General features: G+C 43.5%; 1 protein-coding gene across 1 annotated transcript in view; it reads right to left on the bottom strand.

The window, feature by feature from the left end:
- The window catches only part of zfpm1 (zinc finger protein, FOG family member 1), a 104,683-nt gene that overhangs the window by 55,656 nt on the left and 25,402 nt on the right, over positions 1-23,625 (bottom strand). Inside the window, exon 2 of the mRNA XM_005937468.2 lies at positions 4,575-4,721. Within this exon, the coding sequence (XP_005937530.1) occupies positions 4,575-4,721 (147 nt within the window). The remainder of the gene's footprint in view (positions 1-4,574; positions 4,722-23,625) is intronic.

Below are 23,625 nucleotides of genomic sequence, written 5' to 3'. Positions count from 1 at the left end.
GTCTGCACAAAGGCCGTGTTTACCCTTGCATTCCCGCTCCGATAAACAGCGATAGCACCCGATCGATACCAGCCATAAACGCCTCGTGACCACGTGATGCCCTCACACACCGCCATTATTAATGTAACAGTTGAGAGGCTGGGTGGATGTGCACCGTCAAATAAATCCACACACACACACACACACACACAGGATGCACATCCAGTTTCACGTCACGTCCACCTTTCAACCATATCCACACGCAAACACTCAGCCAAGACATACTGTACACACACACACACACACACACACACACACACACGCCGCGTCCCCCTCCCCCACTCACACCCCCGCCTAAACAGTGCCATTATTTTCAGCTATAAATCACATTGAATGGCACATTGATTTTATCCTGCAGGGGCTGAAGCGAGGGAGGGGAGCTGGAGACACAGTTATTGCGTTTAATATTATCAATATTATCTCCCATATCATCTCAGACAGGGAGGCAGGTATCAGGAGGAGTCGACAGACACTTTTCTGCCAACCCCCCCCCCCTCTCTCTTCCCCTCACCCCCCCTACCTCCCCTCCCACCTCTCTCCCCCCCAACAGCGAGACAGTCTCCATCAATCTGATAAGCTGAACTTCCTCTGTCACACCTGCAGGGCAAAGTCACCCAACAATCCCTCGCCTCCTAACTTCTACAGTCCTCTGTCTCGCTTCTGCCTGATAGTTACAACAGCCATAATTATAATGGTGTCGCCTGTTTATTGACACATCCTCCCCTCGTGTTTAAGGTCCAACTTATGCACTCAGACAGTCTCCGTGTTGGTGGAAGGAATGAAAGTGTCCTGAGAAAGCAGCAGCTGCAGCCGTCCGTCACTGAACACACTGGATCCACAGAGCTGCTGCACGCCAGCACTCCTCAATAATAATGCACGTACAGAGACAAAAATAGGAAGTTCCCACATAAAGAGCAACTTATTTACACATGCTTGAATTACACTGAAGCTAATCTCCTACAGACAGCATTAAGGTTGCAGCAGGGGATACCTAAAAATCGGTCCACACCAGGGGGCAGTGTCAAAGACATGCACCGCAGATGGTAACGTGGGCTACTCTTGAAAGTGTGTTGTTGTTCCTCGAGCTTAGATTTAATTTTCTCAATCCTTCTAAACAGTGTTAATATCTTTGATCAAAACTATTTGTCATCATTTTTGTCAGCGACTTTTTTCCCCCTCAACAAAAACAAGACAATAACTAAATAAAAACGAATGTGAATGAAAATATGATGAAAGATGAAAATATTCTGGAGAGACAAGTTGTGTAGAAAGGTGGGAGGAGTTTGGACGTGATCCAATCAGAAGTAATCTAGACTAAATTTGTCCCTCAGAACATTTTAAATCAATTCAAATGTTCATGATACATTAAAAATAAATAGATAAAAGTCCTGGAGTGGAAGCACAATGCATTAAGCAGTATGTTAAAAGCTAAGTGCTATCAGCGGTCATCTCACGTCTTTTCAACTAAACGTAAACACTGTAGTCATCCACGTCCATCCATCCACAGCGAGGTGAAGCTGGGAAGCAGCACATCCTCATGATGTAAAGATTTGTGTGTCAAAACAGAAACACTGCTAAAAACTCAGTAATCCAGAAAAACTCCCAAAGCTGCTTCAAACGGAAGCGGAAATACAAGCGTAACGAAAAAAACAACAAACAAAACAGGTGAGACGATCAGGAAAGAAGGAGAAAAAAAGACAACAGCAGGAAGTGCAGAACTTCCCTTCAAAATAAAACAAGAAAGGAAAGGAGGAAATGTATGAAAACATAAAAAGTGACAATTACATGCTTGTTTCCTTTCTGTCTGTTTGACATGCATCAATCAACTTTATCTTTATGTTAAAATATTTTTAATCCTTTGAAAGTTAGTTTCTGTCAACGCCCCGAGCCGTTCCTTGAAATGAAACCAGCGGAGAGCGCCGCCTCAGTTACGTCCGTTTATGCATCACACACACTTTTCTCTATCACCGCTAATCAGATTCTGATGAAAAGAAGAGAAGAAAAAAACAGTTTACAAAAATCCTTCTGATTGGCTCAAATGAGGGCATGACAATTAGAGGTCAAAAGGAGGTAACATTACTTCCTTATCAGCCCAGAAGTGGATGTTATCGGGCTTCCTGTGATGTATAAAAATGATTGCCTTGTTATGAAAAAAGGAACTTTGCTCGTTTCTGTGGGTCGCTGCAACTGTAGAGCAATTCTGAGAAGAGAGAGGAGGGAAAGGGGAAAAAAAATCACCACAACAGAGAGAAATGTACCAAACAGATGCTCAAGTGTGTGTCTGTGTGCAGCACTTCTTTGTATCAGCATTAATATTACTGGCTCTGGCTGTCAGGTTGAAAAGACGGGGTGTTATGGAGAGAACAGAGTGCTCGGTCCTGTTACTGCTAGAATGTGTTTTTCTTGCTAAAGTTATCAGGGCGGTTATCGCCAGTGTGTGTGTGTCTGTGTGTGTGTCTGTGTGTGTCTGTGTGTGTGTGTCTCTCTCGCTCTCTCTCTCTCTTCCAGATGGTGGATAAGAGGCCCTGCCTTTATTAGCCAGCGCTGGCCAGATAACGACCTGGTATTGATCCCAGGTTGAAAGAGCAGGTTCGTCAAACATGGCTGATTTACAGAGAACTGATAATGGCAGCGCTGGGCAACTGAGGAACCCCAGAGAAGAGAGAGAGGAGTAAATCAACAGTGTGATGGAGAGGGAAGGTGTGTGTGTGTGTGTGTGTGTGTGTGTGCACGCAGGGGTTAAAAACCACACAAAAAAACTGAGAAACAAGTACACAAAGCAAGGTTGCCATGGACAGACAAACTTCCTCACATGTGCAGTATGCCTGACTTCCCTCATCTTCGTCTTATACAATCTATTACACACATAACCCACCCCTCAACTCAAACACACACACACAGTCTTGGAGCTAATCTCTAATCTCGTCTCGATTAGCACCTGACAGAATTTCCATGGGTTTATCAAACCGAGCCAACCAGCAGACGCTTATCACTCGCAGCCCCCAAAATTTCACAAGAGCAGGAATTTTTGAGATTAAAAAAACACAGCTGGTGAAATCTCGAATAAGTCAAAAGAATATGACTGAAAAACTCTGCTATCACACGGCGGGGGTGGGGGGTAGGCTCGGGATAAGAGGTGCACGACAGGGGCGGACTCACTGAAGCCAACAGAATTCTTCTTCTTCTTTTTTTTTTATCTGTTATCCATATTAGAGATAAAAGAGTGACACGTGTGTGGAAAGCTGCAACCTCCAAATGGTGCCGCAGAGTTTTTGCATTGTCTCTGGGTGACGTCTGCAGACAGATAACAGGTAGACGTCAGTCGATTAAAGAACGGCTTGATGAAGAGATTAATCTGCTAATAACCACTAATAACTGCCAGTAAACTGCATATCTGGATTATTTTACTTCAAGAGGTGCTCACTGTTGACGGATGTTGTATGTGTGCCACTGATATTGCGGAAAATGTGATATAAATATTTTAAAAATGAGTGAGAACACAGATTTTTTTTACAGCCTTTGCTAAGGCCGATGACGTGCTTTGTGTGCAGAAAGTTCTACAGCAGATTATCTTTGTACCATCTGTGGAAAAACCCTGTGTGTGTACGACAGACAAATCTCTTGAATAATACACTTCTATGTTTTGCAGTCATGTCCAGGGCAGGATTTTTTGTAACAGTGCTACCTATTGGAGTCTTTGCCAGGCCTGACCCCAGGGCCTCATGTTTGACACCCCTGTGTTAATGCATGAAGGTCTTTGGAAGGCTAACTAAGGGAACATTTTTAAAGCTAGACACATATTTATGGTACAGACATGTGGTTAGAATCAAAATATAGAAAGTAGATCTTAAGTTTTTAATATCTCTTTAATACAATGTATCAAATGAAAATTAGGATTCAGCAGGTTTTTTTAATGTTATACTGAAAAAAGATATAATTACTCCATCATGTGAACAACCTGCAGAAACAACAGATGCGTGTGAGTCAGTGCTGAGAACGAATGTCTTCAAACGCCATCTTTATGCACGTAAAACAAGTCCACGTGAACCACAGCCTGCAGCTCTGCATGGCTCTCCAAATATAATTCATGTACATTTGTAGGTTACCTGTCACGAAACAGACTTTTGTAACACATTAGCTGTCCTAATGGCTTAACTGCATTTGCAGCGATGCTAGTTTGTCACTTGTCCCGAGCTCTTTGTTTCACTGGGCATGAACATCTGCTGGTTTTAAAGAGAGATCACTTAAAAATCAAACGTTTCAGACTAATTGCTGCTGCTCGTTTTTCTTTTTCACATTTTAAATGAAGGAAACTGGAAATTAGACCTTGCAAAAAAAGGGAAAACCAACTGAAAAGTGCATGGTTACCGCACTAAATACAAGTGTATGCAGCCCGTCTTCATGACTGTATATTATACATACAGAGAACACAGTCGTTCTCTCGGGAAGTCTGAGACTGACCTTCTTTTTTATTACAAACCAATGTCGGTACTACTATGCTCTGTTAGAGCTCAATGTTTCGCTCTTCTTCTCACCTTCGTTGTACAATGGTGTGTACGGAGGCGGACTGGAGCTGTCGCCCTCTGCAGAATCGTCCGGGTCGGAGGCTCCGCCCTCCTCTCCTGATAGGCTCAGGTTGTCCGGTGTGTTTTCCTCGCCGCCATCGAGATCCCCAAGAGAACCTGTGGGGAAGAGGAGAGGGCTAATCAACAACTGAATGTGTCCATAGAGTGTAAGGATAGCAGTCTAATGTGAGTCTAATCTACAACATCTGCTTAAATATGCTGGTTGGACTCAAACAAGATGAATAAAAGTAATAGAAACTAATTAACTGGCGCTGAGCTCTGCAGCCAATTAAAAGACTGAAACAGTGCCACATTAAAGGGGGAGGAGCTAAAGCAACGAGTATCAGACAGACGAGTTACTCAGTACAAAATATGGTCTAAAAGTAAAAAATATGGTACTGGACATGAGCAGAATAGACAAAAATTATTTCCAGGAATGCTTTTCTTACTCTGCAGAACAAAATGGGTCGATTTTTCAGTGGAACTCCTTCAGACTGGATCTGTGACCCCCTACCTCGCTGGCCAAAGCGTGACAGAAGCCCTGAAGTGTGTCTGTAAAATACACCACTCAGGAGAGTGTCTGCAGTCACACAATAACACCACCCCGAGGCTTTCATCGTCTTCCCGAGGGCCTCGAGAGTGGCAGGAGAAGTGGAAATTAAAATGAGGTTTAACAGGCTCCGTACGGTTGTATGGATGTATGTAGACAGGAAGGAAGAAAATACCCTAAACACAGAGATATGCCCCCCCAGCCCCACTTACTGGATTCATTGAAAAACGGTTTCAAGAATTGGACACGCTGAACGGTCTAATCCAGAAGATTAATAGCCAAGAAGCCAAGGGGGACCTTAAAGCCAAATTACAGTATACCTAAAATTGCAGCTAAAAGAGTGATTAGTGCAGGGCTGATCTGTATCAATTACAGTTTCATAATCCCTGCTGACCACAGTAATTATACAGTACTTTTGATCTATTTTAGCCCGTTTGAAGATTACATCCAAAAAATGAAGTGAGTTAATATGGATTTAATGTGACTTTTTTTAAAATTGCTTCATTAATAATATTCTGACTATAAGATGAACGATTGAACGGCACGTTAAGAGCTCCAAACCCCGAAATATGCTCACATTCAACCGTGAGTGTCAGAAATGCTCGTCTGCATCCGATGACACGCTTCATTCTCAGTCCCCGAGAGGTAGCCACGACGGGTGAGCGTTTCTTTTAAGAGGATTACGAGCGGCAGAGTGAGGCAGAAATGGTTAAGATGCCGCCGAACGCCAGGGGAGAAAACAGCTCGCGTGCATAACGACGATGTCCTGGAAAGTCAAGGAGGGTGGGCACATTGGTTCTGAATAACTAAATCAGCCTGACATTAATACCAAGAGAAAAAATCCAGGATTTTTTTCCCCCGCTTTCATTTCTCCCTCAATCCAGACAGGTTGTAAATTAATTTTCATTAGGTTGTGTCGAACGAGCAAGAGGGATTGTTTCGGAGCTAAAGCCGTGACTGGGGGCGTATATATTTACAATACTGTAACAAAAGGAGTCTATAATCTATACAAAGCACACAACAATACCCGTGAATAAAGAAGCTTGTAGAAAAAGGGAGAGGCAATTTTTCTAATTCTGTTAATTTCACTCACCAAAGCAATTAAAAGCAGGCAGAGATAATGCTGGGAAACAATCGCCGGCTGACAAAGTGTTTCTGTCTTTGTAAATGAAACATCTTTAGGCTAATTTCAACTTCCACGCCTGCATGGTTCACTCTAATTTCAGATAAAATTAACACAGCTAGATTTGGACCTTCATAAAAAATGTTTTAAAAAAAAGAGGAGAAAGACAAGGGGGGAAAAAAGCGATCGATCCTGTACACAATATTTTTAGAATTAGGTCCGTGTCGCTGGAGCTTTGCTAGATCTAATTTTCAGTATCTATAAGGACATTTTCATACAATTAATTTTCCTTTAATCATAATTGTACAAAGGGACTCCTCTGTATAAAATTCCAATTATATTTCCTGTTTAAAATGTAAGTTTGAATTATGATTTCTTTCCTCATTACGGCTCTGGTTTAATGAATCAATCGCTGCATCACTGCTTTCAGACATCAAATGGTGCGGAAAAAGTTTCAGCTCCACTTTCTCCCCGCTTTTATCCAAGGAGAAATATTCTCCCTTTCCCCTTCTCTTCCTGTCTCGGATAGTTGGCAGAAAGGATAGCGGGGCGTCTTGTGATAAGTGCACCACATTCTACTTCATTTGCCAGTTTTAAAGTTAAAGCCTTTAATTGTTACGGCGTGATATCCAAGAAAATTGGACTGAACTCATTCACGAGATGAAGAAATAATAAAAAGACATAACCCAAATGTGTATCTCTGTAGGAGAGACATCAATTAAGCTGAGACTTATCCAGCAGCGCCACATCATTTTTCTGGGCTGTGAGCTAAAGAAGGACCAAAAAAAAAAGAAAAAAAAAAGCCTGAAGCTTGCATTTGTTCACATTTTTAAACTTGAGGCTCTCCGGCCAGTAAAACTCGAAACTTTCCCCGAAATGTTGAAAGTGCTTTTTGATGAATTCCTCAGTGTGTGTCTGACTGGAAGTTGTTCCTCGTACACCAGCCTCCCCTGACAAACCCCAACAGCTCTGGATTAAATGATCAGTGTTATGAGTTGTGGTTCAACACTTGGCAAAGACTGATGAATACCCTTGTTTCTAAAACTTGTAGCAGTTGTGTACGGAGCAGGCAGAAATGAATGAAACCACGAGTGCAACCGAGGTCAGAGGCGTTCATAAGAAACCACTGAAGAGCCAGCCAGCTCAACCTAATCTCCCTCTATGCCTCGCTACATTACACCTGCAAAACCTTTGTAAACCCTACACCGTGATCTATGGCGTAAACTGACATGCACGTCACTAGAAATGTGGGATGGTTGCAGCATAAAAGTATTGTGATTGGCCCGTTCAGTTCCACCAATTTGTCTGGTGCGTTTTCACTGCACTTTTTGAAATGAATGAATCATAGCATCAACAAACGGAGTCCCAACTTTCAGCAAATTTCTGAACAGAGACTGCTGAAACTGAGTGACTGCAGCTGGCACAATATCAGATTGTTAATGATTGTCATGGTCAAACACATACCAGGTAACAATATTATCACAGAAATACTGGAAATAATAATAAACCTTTACTATTAATACATTATCAGTATTTGTATCGACAAATCTATCAATAATCAGCAGTCAAACTATGATTTGTGCAGGTAACAGACAAAAAACTGGGACTTATTTACAGCGTACTGTATGAACAGAACCATAGAAGTTAGCTAATTATTTCTAGGAATATGTAAGAGAAAAGAAACTATCAGCAGACTATGACAAACCTCTCGATGCCTTGGTGTCTGAGTCTTAACAAAAAGTAAAAAAGAAAAGTCGGAGATTAGATTAGGGACTATCTGATCACATGATAACTGAGCAAGCTGATAAATAGTTTTGCTAGATGCTATGGTCACATTTCACTCAGCACTCACAGGTATTTATGCAATAAATGATTAACAGCACTCTATAAAGAGAAATCGTTCAGGTTGCTTTCAACCACAAACTTCTGCTTTTCTACTGTGAGAAATTTTTTGTTTGGACATATTTCAAAAGATGAACCAAGCTTCACATTGGGACGGCACTGCAAAGGTCCCGAATTACAGTAACAACCCCAATTTGACAGAGGAGCGATCCAATCGCCCATCGAGATGGGACCGGCACTGATGCGGCGCTACAGGACTACTTAAGCTCCCTCACGGAGACCGCAGCTGTCTGTCTCGGAGGCGCGAGGAGAGGCAGAACAAAGTGCTGCAGCTGATGAAGGCGCCAAAGATACTGCTTTATTAACTCTCCGTCCACATCAAACCTGCAGCGAGCAGCTCGCTGATTAAACACAGAGACAACACACATCAAACCTGCATGCTCAACAAGCTGATTAAACAGACGAAAGCCTCGCCGCTCTCACGCTAATAACCCGCCGCACAAAAAATACATTAGAGCTGAAAGCAAGAGAAGGAGAGGGAGAGAGGCGCGCTTGTATCACAAAATCACAGACTTGTGAAGAGAAACATTAAAAGAGGATATTTAGAGAAAGAAAAGGAGGAGAGAATGGGAAGGAGAGGAGGATGTGTGAGCTCCCTCTTCAGAGAGAGAGGGAGAACCTGAGGTACCTGACACAGAGTCGCGCACTGGAGAGGAGCCACTTATTGATCAGAGCAAAGAGAATTACCCACCACAGAGGAAATACTTTTAATCAACTTTGCACTTTAAACACTCTCCTCGACGCTGCGTGGGCTCTTATCGCTCCTCCAAGGCCACCGTCCCCGCCATCAGTGCTCGCGCCGCGGGAGGAAGTGTCCGCGCAGGCCGCCGTTTCGATCCGTCGTGTTCAGCTTCAATAAAAATCAGCTCGTACTCCTCAGCTTTTAGCATCAGAGCTGAGCAGCACTGTCTGTTGATGTGCCCGCTTACGACAAACTCAAGCAAAGCAATAGAAACTGAAACTCTGGTGACTTATTGATCATCTCCACACTTAAAGGCATGTGGGAGGGGGTGTATAAAAGACCACAGCGGTGCATGGGCTGACAGTCCTGCAGGTCTGCAGAGCCCCCGTGTCCTAAATGCTCTGAAACGAGTTGGTATTTCTGTTTTCAGTGAGACCTGCATGATGAGTCAGAACAGAGTCAGTTTCAAAATGTGACTGATAGAAACCTTCTCACAAATCAAACAGTTAATCAATGCTCAGTATGTTTCATCATAGTGCTCCTTTATATCTTTATCATAACCATTTGACTCGGCAGGTTGAGCACGCTCACAGTTATGGTTTATGAATCTGAGTTGTGTATTGACCGTCTGAGACTTCAGCACACACTGACTTTCACTCCTTTGCTGAGATTTTAATTTCCAAATCTTCTTTCATTGCATTTAAACATGAACAGGATGGAAGAGAAACTCTGACGCGATGCCGTGTCCTCAATAGTCCATTATCAGTAACACTGCAACAGCAGTTTGTGGAAGTTGAAGTTCATTCTTTACATTTTCTGCAAATATCACCAAAGTATCAACTCATGTAAGGCTCAAGTTTGTTGTAGAACCATAGATGAAATTATAAAGAAAAGAAAAGAAAGGTAGGAAACGCCCATCGCGGCCATCAGTCAGGCACACGGTGTACTGGAAGGCTGATGATGACGCTGCAGTGGCGGTGAGGTGAACCCGGCACGATAGCGAACATCAAAGGCCTAAACACTCATGAAGAAACATGCTACAGTGTGAAAAAAGGGTTTTTTCTGAGAGCCTGTTTCCTCAGCCTCTCTGTGAAACTCAAATTCTCTCCATCTCTTCTCTCATCACTCATCTCAACCTGCAGTCTCTCCTTTATATTCTCACTTCCTCTTCTCTTTCTGTCATTATCTCTCATCCCCACCACCCCCACCGCCGCCGCCACCTCTCTTTCTTCTTCTCCGTCCCCTTTCGATATCACTTGCGCTCTCTCCATTCCTTGCACTCCATCACCTTCCCTCTGTCTCTCTCTCCCTCCCCTCCACCCCCTTTCCTTTTTTTTCTTCCTTCCCGGTGAAAAAGCGGAGTGACTGGGAGCGTCACTCTGTGCGGATAGCTGGGAGCCGTTGGCGGTTATCGGCTCCTGCAGACTCTCTCTGCCGGTCTGATCTGTCTCCTCTTCATTAAGCAAATACGCCGACGTGGAAATGAAAACATAATAGCTATTTGATTTCCAGCGAGATATTTTGCATATTGGTTCGGAGCTGATAGCGGAATTTCATCAAGTCGTTTTTTTTCCCTCTCTCCTTCTCTCTTCCCTCACTCTCCCGCCACCGCCACCACCACCACCCCCCTCCACCACCTCCTCCTCCTCCTCCATCCTCATGCTTTAAAAACTGAATTACTGAGCTGGGCCGGCTTTCAGCAAAGATTTCTTTACATTGGTGGGAAGAGGAGGGGGACAGGAGGGAGAGAGAGAAATCTAGTTCCCGAGGAAGACTACTTAAACGATTAAATATCCCCCATTCCCATCTTTTTTTTTTCTCTCCCTCTCCCTTTTTTGATAACAAGGAAGAAAATTTAAAGAATTCACAGTGCTTTAGGTTGACTATACTAATCAGAGATAGGAGGGAGAAAATTAACTCCTTAATGAGCAAAGCCGTCTCCCCGATAAAGGTCCTGGGGAGATGGCGGGGTGGGACACCGTCTGAACCATGGTGCAGAGACAGAGAAGACAGAAAGCAGTGGACAGACTGATGGAGTGCAATGGAAACGGACTGAGAGGCTCGACACCAAGCCGGGGCCAACAATTAGTTTTCCTCCTCTGAGGAGGAGGAGATACTTGCTTTGGCCACGATGAGGGCAGGTGGAGAGATAGCACACAACACCGCCCCCACAGTGGCACAGACAGCCACAGCGACTCGCGGCCTTGATGGATGGCCCGGCGGCGGGGTATTCTTCATGCCCCCCAGAGAGAAAAACTAGCCCTGGAGGAGGAGATCAGTAGCCCCTTCACAGCAGGCCTATCTGATAGTCCGGAGCCTCTCAGGAGGACTATTCAGTGGGCCGAGCTCGCTGAAATAAATCTCCCTGCTGCTGCGTTACATGTTGGAACACCGTGTTGCTTCAGACCTGATAGCAGCCCCGCCGTGTTACTGCTACTGTACACGCTCACACATACAGTGGAGTAGACACACACCTTTATCACAGGGCTCTGAGGCAAGGAGAGCAGCCTCGCTAAGGATCTGTTAACCGAACGGGTCACATGCTGCTCTCATCAGCGTCCCTATACTCCCTGCCATGCCTGCACTGTCTGTGTCCATCAGCTCAAACCCGGAGACAACACAATTCTGGAAAGTTTCATTTTTCACACTCATCGGGAACTACAGAGAGCAGAACAGAGCCAGAGCTGATCTGGGAGAGCCGTTCCCTTTTCCTATTAATCCCATTGCTCAGAAACTGGCTTCAGTTCAGCAGGGGGCGCAGCAGAACTGAGTCAGTCCTCTATGAACAGAAGCTAAAAGAATGATTTACAGCTAAATTATTATTTACACCTGCTTGGAGACAAAAAAGCCAAGCTGATGTGGCCCATTAGGGTTCTGTTAATGCTTGCCGATTGGTTCTCAGAGGATTCAGGGCAGAACGCGGTCCCTTCATGGTATCCAAAAAGCAGAAGACGTTAAAAGTGTAGTTAGACCACAACAGAAACTTCCACGTGTGTCGAACAAGCAGCTGGTTGTGGTGGCTGAGGGTGGCTGCCACTAGATATTCTCTCCTGGTGATGGAGTCATGCCTGAAATCAAAAATGGTGGGATTTTTGTCTGAGGAGGTGCAAATAATTATTTTAGCCCAGTTAGTGAGGAAGCATCCTGTGAACACCTCTCCTGTGTCCCCGACTGAAATGCAGACACTCGAGAGGCTCCAGCTAAGTCCTCGTTGTTGGCAGAGCAAAGGGCAGCAGCAGTTTGTGCACTTTCACTAATTAAAAGTGTGAGAACTTTGTAACACTTATTCGAGGCTATACAAGAGAGCCAAAATGTCCATTTCAGTGGTCAACAGGTCAAAAACTTCATGTTTAAACCAGAGAAATTAAATAAAATCAGCGACTTTTCCCAAAAATTACCCTCCAACAAGCTTTTCTCTATGTTGCACTCCTGCTATAACTACTTTTACGCAACACTAACATGCTTGCATCAGGGATTTCTCCCTGCACATTTCTGCTCTTTAATTATATCTTCTTTTTGACCGTCTGCAGCAGGTCACAGTAACAATTATGGCCAATTAATTCACACTTTGCTTTCTTTGCTGTGTGTGAATTGTGAGTACAACTGCACCCCTATAGGAGAGAATAAATGTTTGATCCTGGGTCAGTTTAAGAAAAACAAAACAGCGTCAGTTAATCCCAGCAGGTCGCTGCACCATCGAGGAACGAAGCAGCACACAGCGTTTCAACAGCAGCGAGTTAAAACTGAACTACATGACTGAGATTGTGCGATAACATTTTGGAGATGTTGCATTTCAGCAGATTTCATCACCTTTGACAGAAAGATCCTATCAGGCTGGTGTGACTAATACAAAGTCACCTCTCGCCTTCTCTGAACAGCGCGCCTGCCTCGTCGTTGTTTTTGCTCAGCTTGCTGCCATTTTGGCTGCATTTTGCACACACTTTAACGTGGGGAGGTATGTTCCCCAAAACGCTGTATTTTGGAGTGAAGACTGCACGCCGCGCAGCAGGCAGATCTGTCTCAGTGAGCTAAAAGTTTTATAAGCTTGTTTTTTGCAGCCGTACGCCAGAGACGCTTCGTACACCACACGTGCTGTTGAGACACCGCATGATGTGTTGGATCAAGTCCTCCCTTTGGCATTCTGTTTCACAACCGTTTCTTCTCTGGCAGCACTTCAGACGCACTCACCCTGACAGACTGTTTCATTTTCCTCAAGGACGCCTCACTCCCACATGCATCGCACAGGAACCTCAGTCTGCAGCTTAAATGCAGCCAAAGCAAGCGGTGCATTCCTTTTAAAAGCTAATGAAAAGTGAGCGTGTGTACCAACTGGTTGAACCATGCTCCACATGTTAGCTGAGGAAACAACAGCACCAGGCAACAGCTATCAGCCTAATGAGCTAATGAAACATTTCACTCTGAGGACAAAATAGGGTTCACTTTTTCATCTGCTAGTCCCCGTGAGACTTGGATCTTTAGTCCACGACCATAAAAAGTAAAAAAATAAAAAATACAAAAATGCTTTCAGATGACTGCCACAAACCTGCCAACTCGACGCATCACTGAAATCATGTAAACGCTTAAACAGGCTTCTGTTTGCAGAATAATTGCAGCTCTGCTTCATGTTGAGTCAGACTAAGATTCACTTCACTGTGAGCGGTGACCCCCAAACCACAAAGAGTAACAAAAACCACAAGTGTCTTAAAACCAGACAGCGACTAGCTTTTATGGATTAGCTGATATTTTTAGGCAGCAAATAATCAAAACTAAATGCCAGGAAGGATTACTTTCATTACTTTCCAAAGATTTTATTTATAGAAATATATTTTTTCTAGTCTGCTATCAGGGAACGGGGCTGAAGAGCTACTATGTAACAAATCCCATCCATGCACAGGGATGTGAGTGAAAAAGAGAGATGTTTGTTTTACTTAAACAGGGCCTAAAGCAGAAAAATGGTGTCATTACATATTTTGTCCAGCAGAGCGGCTCCAAACCGCTGTTTCTGACTCCCCCTGTGCTGTCTGCAGCACGTGCAGCATCAGGAATTTGTTTCCTTCAGCCAAAATGGCTGAACAGACACACACTCAACACACGAGTGGAGAGTTAACAAACAGTGCCCTCATCATTTTCCCTTTTAATTCACAACTGATAGTAAGAATATCAGCAGGTGTGGGTGTCTGAAGATTTACTCTCAAAAATCTGCATTGGTATACATGAGTTACATGTATATATATATATTCTTTGTCTTTTCATGCTCTGATGATAAAATGTAGAGAGGAAAAAGGGAGTAAAAACAGGTGGCATTTCAAAAGGGAGGAGTCTGAAGAAAAGGAGTTAGAAAGCAGTTGCCATGAAGCCGGAGCTGAGACCCTGGACTATTGAAGCCAGGCATGCAGACGAGAAAGCCAGCCGATAAGCCTGGCTGATAAAAGATAGAAAATAGCAGCAGATTTGAACTTTCCCACCGTCCTACGATCCACAGGGGGAGGAGGGGTTGATTCAACTACTTATTGAATCCCCTCCTATCTACAACCAACACCCCCTCCCTCCTCCTTTACCTCCCCAAACCCAACAGCCAGGCAAGGCCAGCGAGTGGAGCGGGAACACAAGGCTGATACATTCAAAGGCACTCGTGCACTTTCCTCACCCAAAAAAAGAGTTACAGAGCGGCCAGAAGGTTTCTCAGAGTGGACAACCGAAGGTCAGGAAGTGCTAACTGGTTTCTCTAGACGCGTACACACAAACACACACGTGCCTACACAAGGTCATACAGTATGTGAAGTCTACCCATCATCGCTCTATCCTCAAATCATATCAGAGACAGTGTTTCTTTCCATATCTCTGCTCCTCTCCGCTGATATAAAGACACTTGGCCTTGAGTAAACTCGTGAGAATTTTCACCCACACATCTACACACACACAGTTTTTTCAGTGAAAGGTCATCCATGTACTCATCGTGGTAGTGAGACGCATACGTGGATGCGCTGTGGAGAATTACAGACGGGACTCATTCATATACTCCTGTAATCCACAGACAAGCAGGACTCAAACAGCACGGTACAGGCGCGAGGCGCCTCTGTCTCGTATCCAAAAACACTCCGAAGAGGGAGCAGGGCAGGCTGAAAGGCTGCCTTTCTTTTCTGATTAAATACGGGACACAATTTAATCTCTTTGGTCAGTGACAGTGACATTGTCAGTGACTTATCTAGGGCTGGGGTTAATGTCCAGCTCTTTTTTTAAACATTGTCTTTGACCCTTTGTGAACATCCAAATGGAAATGCATTTAAGAGAAAACAGCAAAATGTTAGGCACTTTTAGTTTCTGAAAGTTGTGTATCTATGTGTAAGTATGTAAAACAAGGCGAAAAGGTCGAGTTTTCAGTACACATGTAACAGAAACCACAGAGCTCATGCAATAAGGGCAGCTGATCCAAAGATTAGATGCTACATCCTCGTAAGCTCTGCTGCCTGTGGACAGAATAGTGAAAAGATCACGTGCTTTTATCGCCGGTCCGACATACAAGAACTGGTCATCTTGGGCTTTGCAGGAAATAATATCTGAAAATGAATTCTACATTTCCATGAGGATGTGAGTCTTTTCCTGTCTTTAAATTACATCCAGAAACCTGAAAAGCTTCACTTTTGCCAATTTTTTAAAGAAATTGCCCACTCAGTTCCTGGCGTCTGCCTATTCGTGCAAAGTGCGGTTAGAGCTGGCTAACGGCAGGAGCTGAAAACTGCAGGAGACATCAGAAGCAGGTTCACGCACAGCCTCAACAGCAAAGTGTGCGCATGTGAGAAAAGCAGTGATCGTGCATTTGTTTTGATTTAACTTTTAGAGTGATTAGTGGTCAGTTTCACTGCCAATGTGTGTGCGTGTTTGTGTGACTGCTTGTGTGTCCACATGACATCTCGATCTCAACTGGAGATGGGAGGCAGATTCGAGATTATAATGGTATGCAGGAGGAAAGAGACCGATGTGGTCCTCCCTCGCTCGCCCTTCCAGTCTGAGTGACCCCAAACGCCGCGTCGTCTTCTGACATGAACCAGCTCTGCGCACCATGTTGTTAACATTGTAAGAGACAGCGGTTTATTATTAAAACGCTTAAAGACGCCTCGATTTTCTTCACTCTTCTATTCGCCTTTTCGTCATCGGAGTCTTCGTCGAGCTTTGACTCTAACCCCGAATATCACTGCACGCTTCACTGGAGGAACAGTTGCACAGAAGGACTGAACACAAGAGACACACACAGATGTTTCTGTTAATATGAGACTAAACACACTCTGGGAGGGAGGGAAAACAGCGACACAACAGAGACAAAAACATGACAGAGTGCAATGAAAACTGCTCAGGGGAGGCTTTGTGTCTGTGTGGAAATGATGTCATTTATAAATGATGCATTTAGGTGAAACTACTCTCAAGACATCTGCAGGCATGACCTTCAACTATTACAGCAACTTCCAGCACACAGTTGGAGCGTCTTCTTTTAATCTAAATGAATGAATGCTTTTCCTGAACGAGTCAAACTGGTTTCAAATATTTCGGGACCTTAAAAGTTGTCAGATTTATGTGTGACCCATAACTCTGCATTATTTTGGTGTTTTCTGAAGATAGAGGGCAGAAGAAGCAAAGTGAGTCAAAAGTATTTAATTAAAATAGAAACAAAGCAGCAACCTTTCCTGCTGAAGAATTAAGCTGATGTAGAAATGAAAAAACTGTAGGTTAGCTCCACAAACTCCACAGCTAGTTAAAAAACAGCCTGTACCCCTTCATAACAACTCTGTGGTGGGCGATTTTTTTCATTTTTATTGTTACATTTGAAATCAGGGGTGGGGAAATCCAGGCCTCGAGGGCCGGTGTCCTGCAGGTTTTAGATGTGTCCTTGATCCATCACAGCTGATTTAAATGGCTAAATTACCTCCTTAACATGTCTTGAAGTTCTCCAGAGGCCTGGTAATGAACTAATCATTTGATTCAGGTGTGTTGACCCAGGGTGAGATCTAAAACCTGCAGGACACCGGCCCTCCCTCGAGGCCTGGAGTTCCCCACCCCTGCTTTAAAAGTCTTAAAGTGTCTGCTTTGATTGGCAGAGCTAGGCTAGGCTTCACCTCTGCTAACTGGACTCACTGAACAACTGACGTAACGGTAACTACAATCATCAGGCTTTTATCATTTCAACATATTTTAGAAAAAATGAGGTTTTGAGGTCTGTTTGCAGAGGTAAACAGTACTTGGACAGGCAGTGAAATTTAATATTTTCCCTCCTTTTTTGTGCAAAGACAACAACTGTGCTTTGATTTATATGATTTAGACTATTCTTACCGGTAAAATGAAACCCAAGAAGACATTTTACACATAGACTGAACTTTTATAGCACTTACCATGGGAGGGTTGCATGTGTAATGCGTGGACATTAGCCATTTTTTAATCCCGAGTATAAACTCTGTGTCATCAGATTGTAGCAAATAGAGGGTAAAAGTCTGGTTTTTATCCCAAGTGTTGGCAGTCTGGGGTTAGAGTTGTCACCGATGAAGACTTGATGAACCCGAGTCATCGGTAACCCATCTACAAACACGGTTCTGTTAACTCCTGAAGTTTGAGACGGCTCATGGTCTCTGAAAATGTTCCTAGAACAAACCCGAGCTCAATCATAGACGATTACTGGTGACGTGGTGGGTGTTCAGAGATTTAATCTTTAGCTGTGATCAGTAAAATCGAAAGTTTACTTCTTAAAAGTAATGCTTATCAGATGCTTCTTTTTGCCAAATAAGAGAAGAGTTACCTCAGTGATCTGATCATTTCTCTTGCCTTGGTTCTTATCTGCAGTTTGCCCTGAGACATGACTCTCTTATTATCCTATAAGCAAAGGAAACACTTCTAAATGCTACTTTTTCTCACACATTTCTTCTATAATTACCATCGGGGTGTTGATTTTTTTTCCCCCAAGTTAATTAAAGGATGTAAATCATCTTAATGGTCTGATCCGTCTAACAACTATACTCTTTTCTCCTCCCAACACAGCTGATTGCTCCCAGATTGGATTTCAGGAGCTTCTGTGCTGTCACCGGTTTAAAAATGTTTCCTAACCTGCACTTTTTCTCAACACTGACGATTTCACGTGTGAGATAGATGCTGCTTTTCTCTAGCAACCTGTTTGTTTTTGCTGAATTAAAAGCACGTCATGAAACCGTGAGCGGCCTACTTGGATTAGTCTGTCACAGAGGCGAAGCTCAGCTATGATTTTTAGGTTTCTAAACGTCAAACATACAGAAAGCTTCTGTCCAAACGTTGCTCTTTTTTAACCTGAATTGACAGTAAATCTGCACGTGCCTGTTGTAACTGAGGGTCAAGTGTGACGAGGATGTGCACAGTAAATAGTCACCAAACAATGCATTAAAAGAATTCAATATGCCACCGTTCCACATGAGAGAATCCCACAGTGTCGTACATCTGTGTGATCTCCGGCTGCCTACTGTAAATCTGCCTCTCCGCTGCCAACAAGAGGAAGCTTCTGGCAGGAAACCCTCTCTGAGAAGTCAAGAGAAATACCACGAGAGAGAGCGAGAGGAGGGGTGGGAGGCGAGATAAAAGGCCAGAGAAATGATAAAGATAAAGACTCAGACAAGCAAAGTAAAAGAAAAACAAGAGGAAGGAGAGATGGAAAGATGAGGGGGCAGTCTTTTTGTTGAAGAGAGCAGAAATAGAGAAGGAGAAAGGGGGGTACGCCACTCACAACTTGGCTTTGCATCTGTTATCTCCGCCTCCTGTCACAAGGCTTAAAATAAAAATAAAAATAAAGTGAGATGGTGGCAGCAGTGTTGTTGCGATAGCCCTGTGGAGCATGAAGAGGGGATGTAAAGGAGATAACTGGTTAAATATAACCCGCTGCATGGCTGGCAGCAGCAAAGAAAGGGGGTATTTTCAAGAGGCAGGGCATCAGTGGAGCCCTCACTACCCAGATAACATCCATGTTAAGTGTGTGTGTGTTCTTGCAAAAGACATATCCATAATTACTCTATGGATCGAACGCATGTGCCCACACGCACACGCAGACAGAGGAGCAGAGCCAAGAAAAGATGCGCTCGCTCACATCTATGTATCTCTCTGCCTCACCAAAGGAAGTATCAGCAACCCCCTCCCCACACCCCCCACCCATCTCACACACACACACACACCCCTCCAACGCAAAAAGTCACAACGGGATTTCTGATGGGAAAAATGTGCTTTCCTCAGATGATGGTCAGATAGACGGGGAGTACAGCCAAATGTCAGAGATGATAAATGGAAGGGTGCTGAGACAAGATCACACACACACACACAAACACACAGCAATACTCTCTTCTTCACTTGTACAGCCACATGCAGATACACACACAAACAACTGTTTCTTCCACAGCTGAGGGATGCATCACCGTACAAGATGAAATTAGGCAAACTTTCCTCTGACAAACTGAGCCGCGTTTGTTTGGCAGGTGTTTAATTGTTCGGCAGACCTTCATCTACAACATCTACAGAGTGCGCTGAGCTGCATCATCTGCTGCAGCTGATGACTGTTCTCACGAATTCACCGGTTAACCCACAACAAATAAGGCAAAATTAGATATTCACAAAATTTCCAGCGCACTGCGGCGGCGTCATTCGATGAGAAAAAATCTTCCAGAGCTATTTTTTCTCTCCTCTGCTGTTTGAATGATTACCTTAACTCTAATTTTTAAAACTGAACATTTCTGTCACAGAAACACGGCCATGGAGTCAAAGAAAACACAAAAATATATTCTTTCTGAACTGCTACACACATTAAAAGTGCAGACAAGACCAACTTGCTGCACTCTGGAAATAAAGTTGAAGGTGCTTAATATTCATATTTTTGGTTTCAAAATACCTCACACGTTCTTAAATGACACCTAAACTTCTTTATAATGGAGATGTGATGCTGTAATACAGGAAGAATGTGGTTTGGCATTATCTTGCTGAAATAAGTAACTACATATCATCAGATCTGCTGGTTAGTCATGCCAAACGCCCGTGCACTCACAGACACTCACTTTTAAAACTAATAATAGGCCAGAAGGTAAATAAACTGGTATTTATGTATCGCTTTCCTGCTCTGGCACAATCACCCATTCATGCTGTGTTTATGTAGGGTTGGATAACTTGGCAAGCAAGTAATCAAACTACTGATCTTCCTATTAGTACAAGTCTCGCTCTACCTTGGCCACAGGTGATGATTTATGCACGACTTACAAAGAGAACTTGAAATTTTGAGAGCTCGGACCGCAGGACGGTTTTCCAATTTGCCTCCGACTTTGACACGACTGACGCCAGTTCTCAGATGCACTCCACAGAATCATGTCACGTTTTCAATGCATCATTAATTTGGAATTCAGCCAGAAGCACAGCTCAGTATTTTATCACGGTGTATGGAGGGCCAGTCGTGCAGTAAGAATTCTTCAGTGCTGAACTAAAAGGACCATTTCTGTTTGTTTATTGCTCAGTGTGAAGTCTGCACTGCTTGGATCTGTAACTGCAGCAATCTTGCATACAAACACACAAAAATAAATGTGGCGAATGTGTTCGGCATCGAGCTCTTAATCATTCCCAATGGCAGCAGGTTTCAGAGGTGATGATAAAAGGCAACAGCGTGCTTCCATGTAACATTTCCAGAAATTAGAAGATTGTTTCCATGGTTTCCTTGATAAAAGAATATGTCGCTCACTCTTAGAACAGATGCTTAGTAGGACTTTTTACAGACGCTTAAACATCACACTTTACATACAAACAGGTTTCCATAGGCTACCTCTTTTATTTTATATTAGAAGCTAACAATGTGAACCGAAAGCAAACTTCAAACTGCGCTGAACACTTTGCTTCAGTGTGTTTGTGCTTTTGTGGGATAGCCCTCATATAACCATCTCAGGCCTGTTTGTGAGCACATCAGCCCGCCCACACACAAACTCTACTTTTTGTTTAGGAGCTAATACTGACTGCTTCAGACAGAGGATGAATAGAGGGGCTGCATCGAAGCCCACTATAAGCCAAATAAGTGTTGTTTTGAAGTCTGAGTCATTCAAAGAATCTGTAGTAGAGTCCACAAATTAAAAAAACAGCCTGTGAATGATCACAAGACGTTCCCCTTTGCAGTGCCTTTGTGTGTAGAGATGTGTAGAGAGCTAGGGTTTCGTGATTAATCAGCCTGCAATTCATTATTTCCATACATAGACCATACAATTTTCCAAACAGTCAAAGTCTTCAGATTGCTTTCAATGCACAAAACACAGAAAAGGTATAAATCCTCACATTTATCCACTACTCACCAGTCCTGTTATTGACACTCTTTAAAGCCACAAAAAGGGGAGAAAGCTATAACCCAGCCATGACACGTTTTTCTTACTGCTTTTTAAATAAACCTTTAATATGACTCAGTGGGAGTGTAATGCTAAGTTGATTAAGGAAAAAAGCAGGGAGAAGTTTTCTCTCTGCTGTCGTGCAAAACAAAGTGGTGAAAGACACCGGAGCTGGCTGCAGGGCTCAGAGTCTTGCTTAAAGGCACTTCTGCTCACTGTAGGCTGCGAGCCAGTGGTAGCAGCAGAGGGAGGTCGCTCTCTCCTCCATTAAAGCATATTATTAGGTTATTAGGTGGTGACATCCATGATAGCATGTCTTGTCTTCCTTGGCCTGGCCTTGCCTCGTCTGGTCTGGTGTCTTATAGGGATTTAGTCTCCTGATGCCTAGCCTAGTAGAGGTCTGTGTGTGTGCATGTGTATGTGTGAGCGTGTGCATGTGTGTGTGTGTGCATGTGTATGTGTGAGCTGTGTGTGTGCATGTGTATGTGTGTGTGTGTGTGTGTGTGTGTGTGTGTGTACGCGGATGACTTCAGAGATAATTTTAATATCAGGCCGGTGTGGATTGCTGATAGTGTTTTAAGGCAGGGCCCGGTGGACCGAGCGCTGGTCGTACCTATCTGTAATTAGTAACCATTCCCTATCACTGATAAGATAAACCACGCCTGACCTTTTCCATTCAGTCACCATAGCAACCTGAAACCCCCACCCCAGCACCGCCACCCTCCCCTCCATATTATTTTAGTGATTAAACAGCAAATAGTGCTGAAGATGTGAGGAGCTGATAAGGGCATGATTAATAATAGTCCTCCACATGGTCCTCTGAGGTGTGTGTGTGTGTGTGTGTGTGTGTGTGTGTGTGTACTGAGGAGGGGCCCATCAGTGTCAAACAGTCACTGTGAAAAGCCTCGGTTTGGCTTTTTGTGGTGAATAATGGAAATTTAAGACGAGCTGAAAGTGAAATAAAAGCAGCGGGATGAGGACGATAGATGTCTCTCTCTCTCTCTCTGAGACGCTCTCTGAGGATAGGGAATATTAGCGTTACCCACACCCACTCAGCTTTTACCCACTGTGGCCCTTACATTCTGAGGGGCCGCCGCGCTGGTGGAAGCGCTATCTGTCGATGAATAATGAATGCGGGACTCCAGGATTACCTCGTCCCCACTTTAAAACGCTGCGCTGTGGTTTTAGAGAAAGGTAACCTCTTGATCAGAGAAGCTTGAAGTGCAGCTCGCATTTGTGACAAACGTCAAACGTCCCCTTCAGTGGAAAAATCACTCACTCATTGTGGAGATGGTGTGAGATACATTCAGGTGTGAATATGACGAAACACTTCCTTAAAAAATATCAGTTTCTAGAAACGCTGAAGCTCCACCACATTACATTTAGCCATTTCACACACAGTGTTTGGCCACACTGTGCATGCAATCTATATTATTTAATCATTTGAGAAGGAGGAACAGACCAGTATCTGGTACTTTTATCTTCTTTAAAGCCTCTCGAAGCCCGTCAGCCTCTCCGCCACCAGCTTTGAAAAAGGCTTTGTAAGTGTTGTAATTATTTTTAGGTGACTAATGCTGTCATGCAAAGACTAAAACATGTATACATAGTTTTTAAGACCTGAACCTAACATGCTGGTATTTTATAGCTTTTCATAAATGCATTTCCAAAATTTTATTAGCTGATTTTGTCATAGAGGGAAAAAAATTAACACCAGATAAAAATTGCTGCTAAAAGCTAACTAGCATAGCTGTGCAAAAACATTTCAGGGAGAATCTGAAAAAAGGAAATATAGTTTATTTTAAATAAACCAAAACATATGGCCTGACACAGCTACCTGCTTTTAATTAAAACTGATGCCACAGGGCAATTGTAAAAGTTTAAATGTATAAAACAGAAATGGGCCAAAAAGAAAAATGCCCTGCAAAAAAACCACGTTTTAGCACGACCACTCATACAGAAATTGCCTCTGCAGTTCCCCTCAGCCTTTCACCCTCTTGTTCAATCGTTTGGTTGGTCTGAACTGCAGCAACAGCAACCAAACGCAGATTAATAAATAATATAATAAGAAGTGTACACAAACAGCAAAATCTGCCCAGAACCAACAGTGAAGAAGCAAAAAGCTTGTAATTATCAATAAAAACAAGGTAGGATTCAATTTCCTTCCATTCTGGCTCTGCACAGGTTCAGTGAACAAGCATGTGTCTCTGTAGTGCAGTGGAGTGCATTACAAAACGCATGTGGCGTAAAAATCCTCCAAATCCAACAACTGAAAGTAAATTCTGAATTTACTAGTTCCTGCAGTACTCATGAATGTATTACTGGCAGAGGGAAACTGAAGGAGCAATCTGATCATGACCCATGCACCTTACACATACATGACGATTAATACACCCAAATCTACACGCCAAACTTCCCAGCCC

Source organism: Haplochromis burtoni, unplaced genomic scaffold (assembly GCF_018398535.1).
Source record: "Haplochromis burtoni strain Fernald_Lab_line unplaced genomic scaffold, NCSU_Asbu1 Contig_229, whole genome shotgun sequence".
NCBI lineage: Eukaryota > Metazoa > Chordata > Actinopteri > Cichliformes > Cichlidae > Haplochromis > Haplochromis burtoni.
This window is presented reverse-complemented; position numbering and strand designations above follow the sequence as displayed.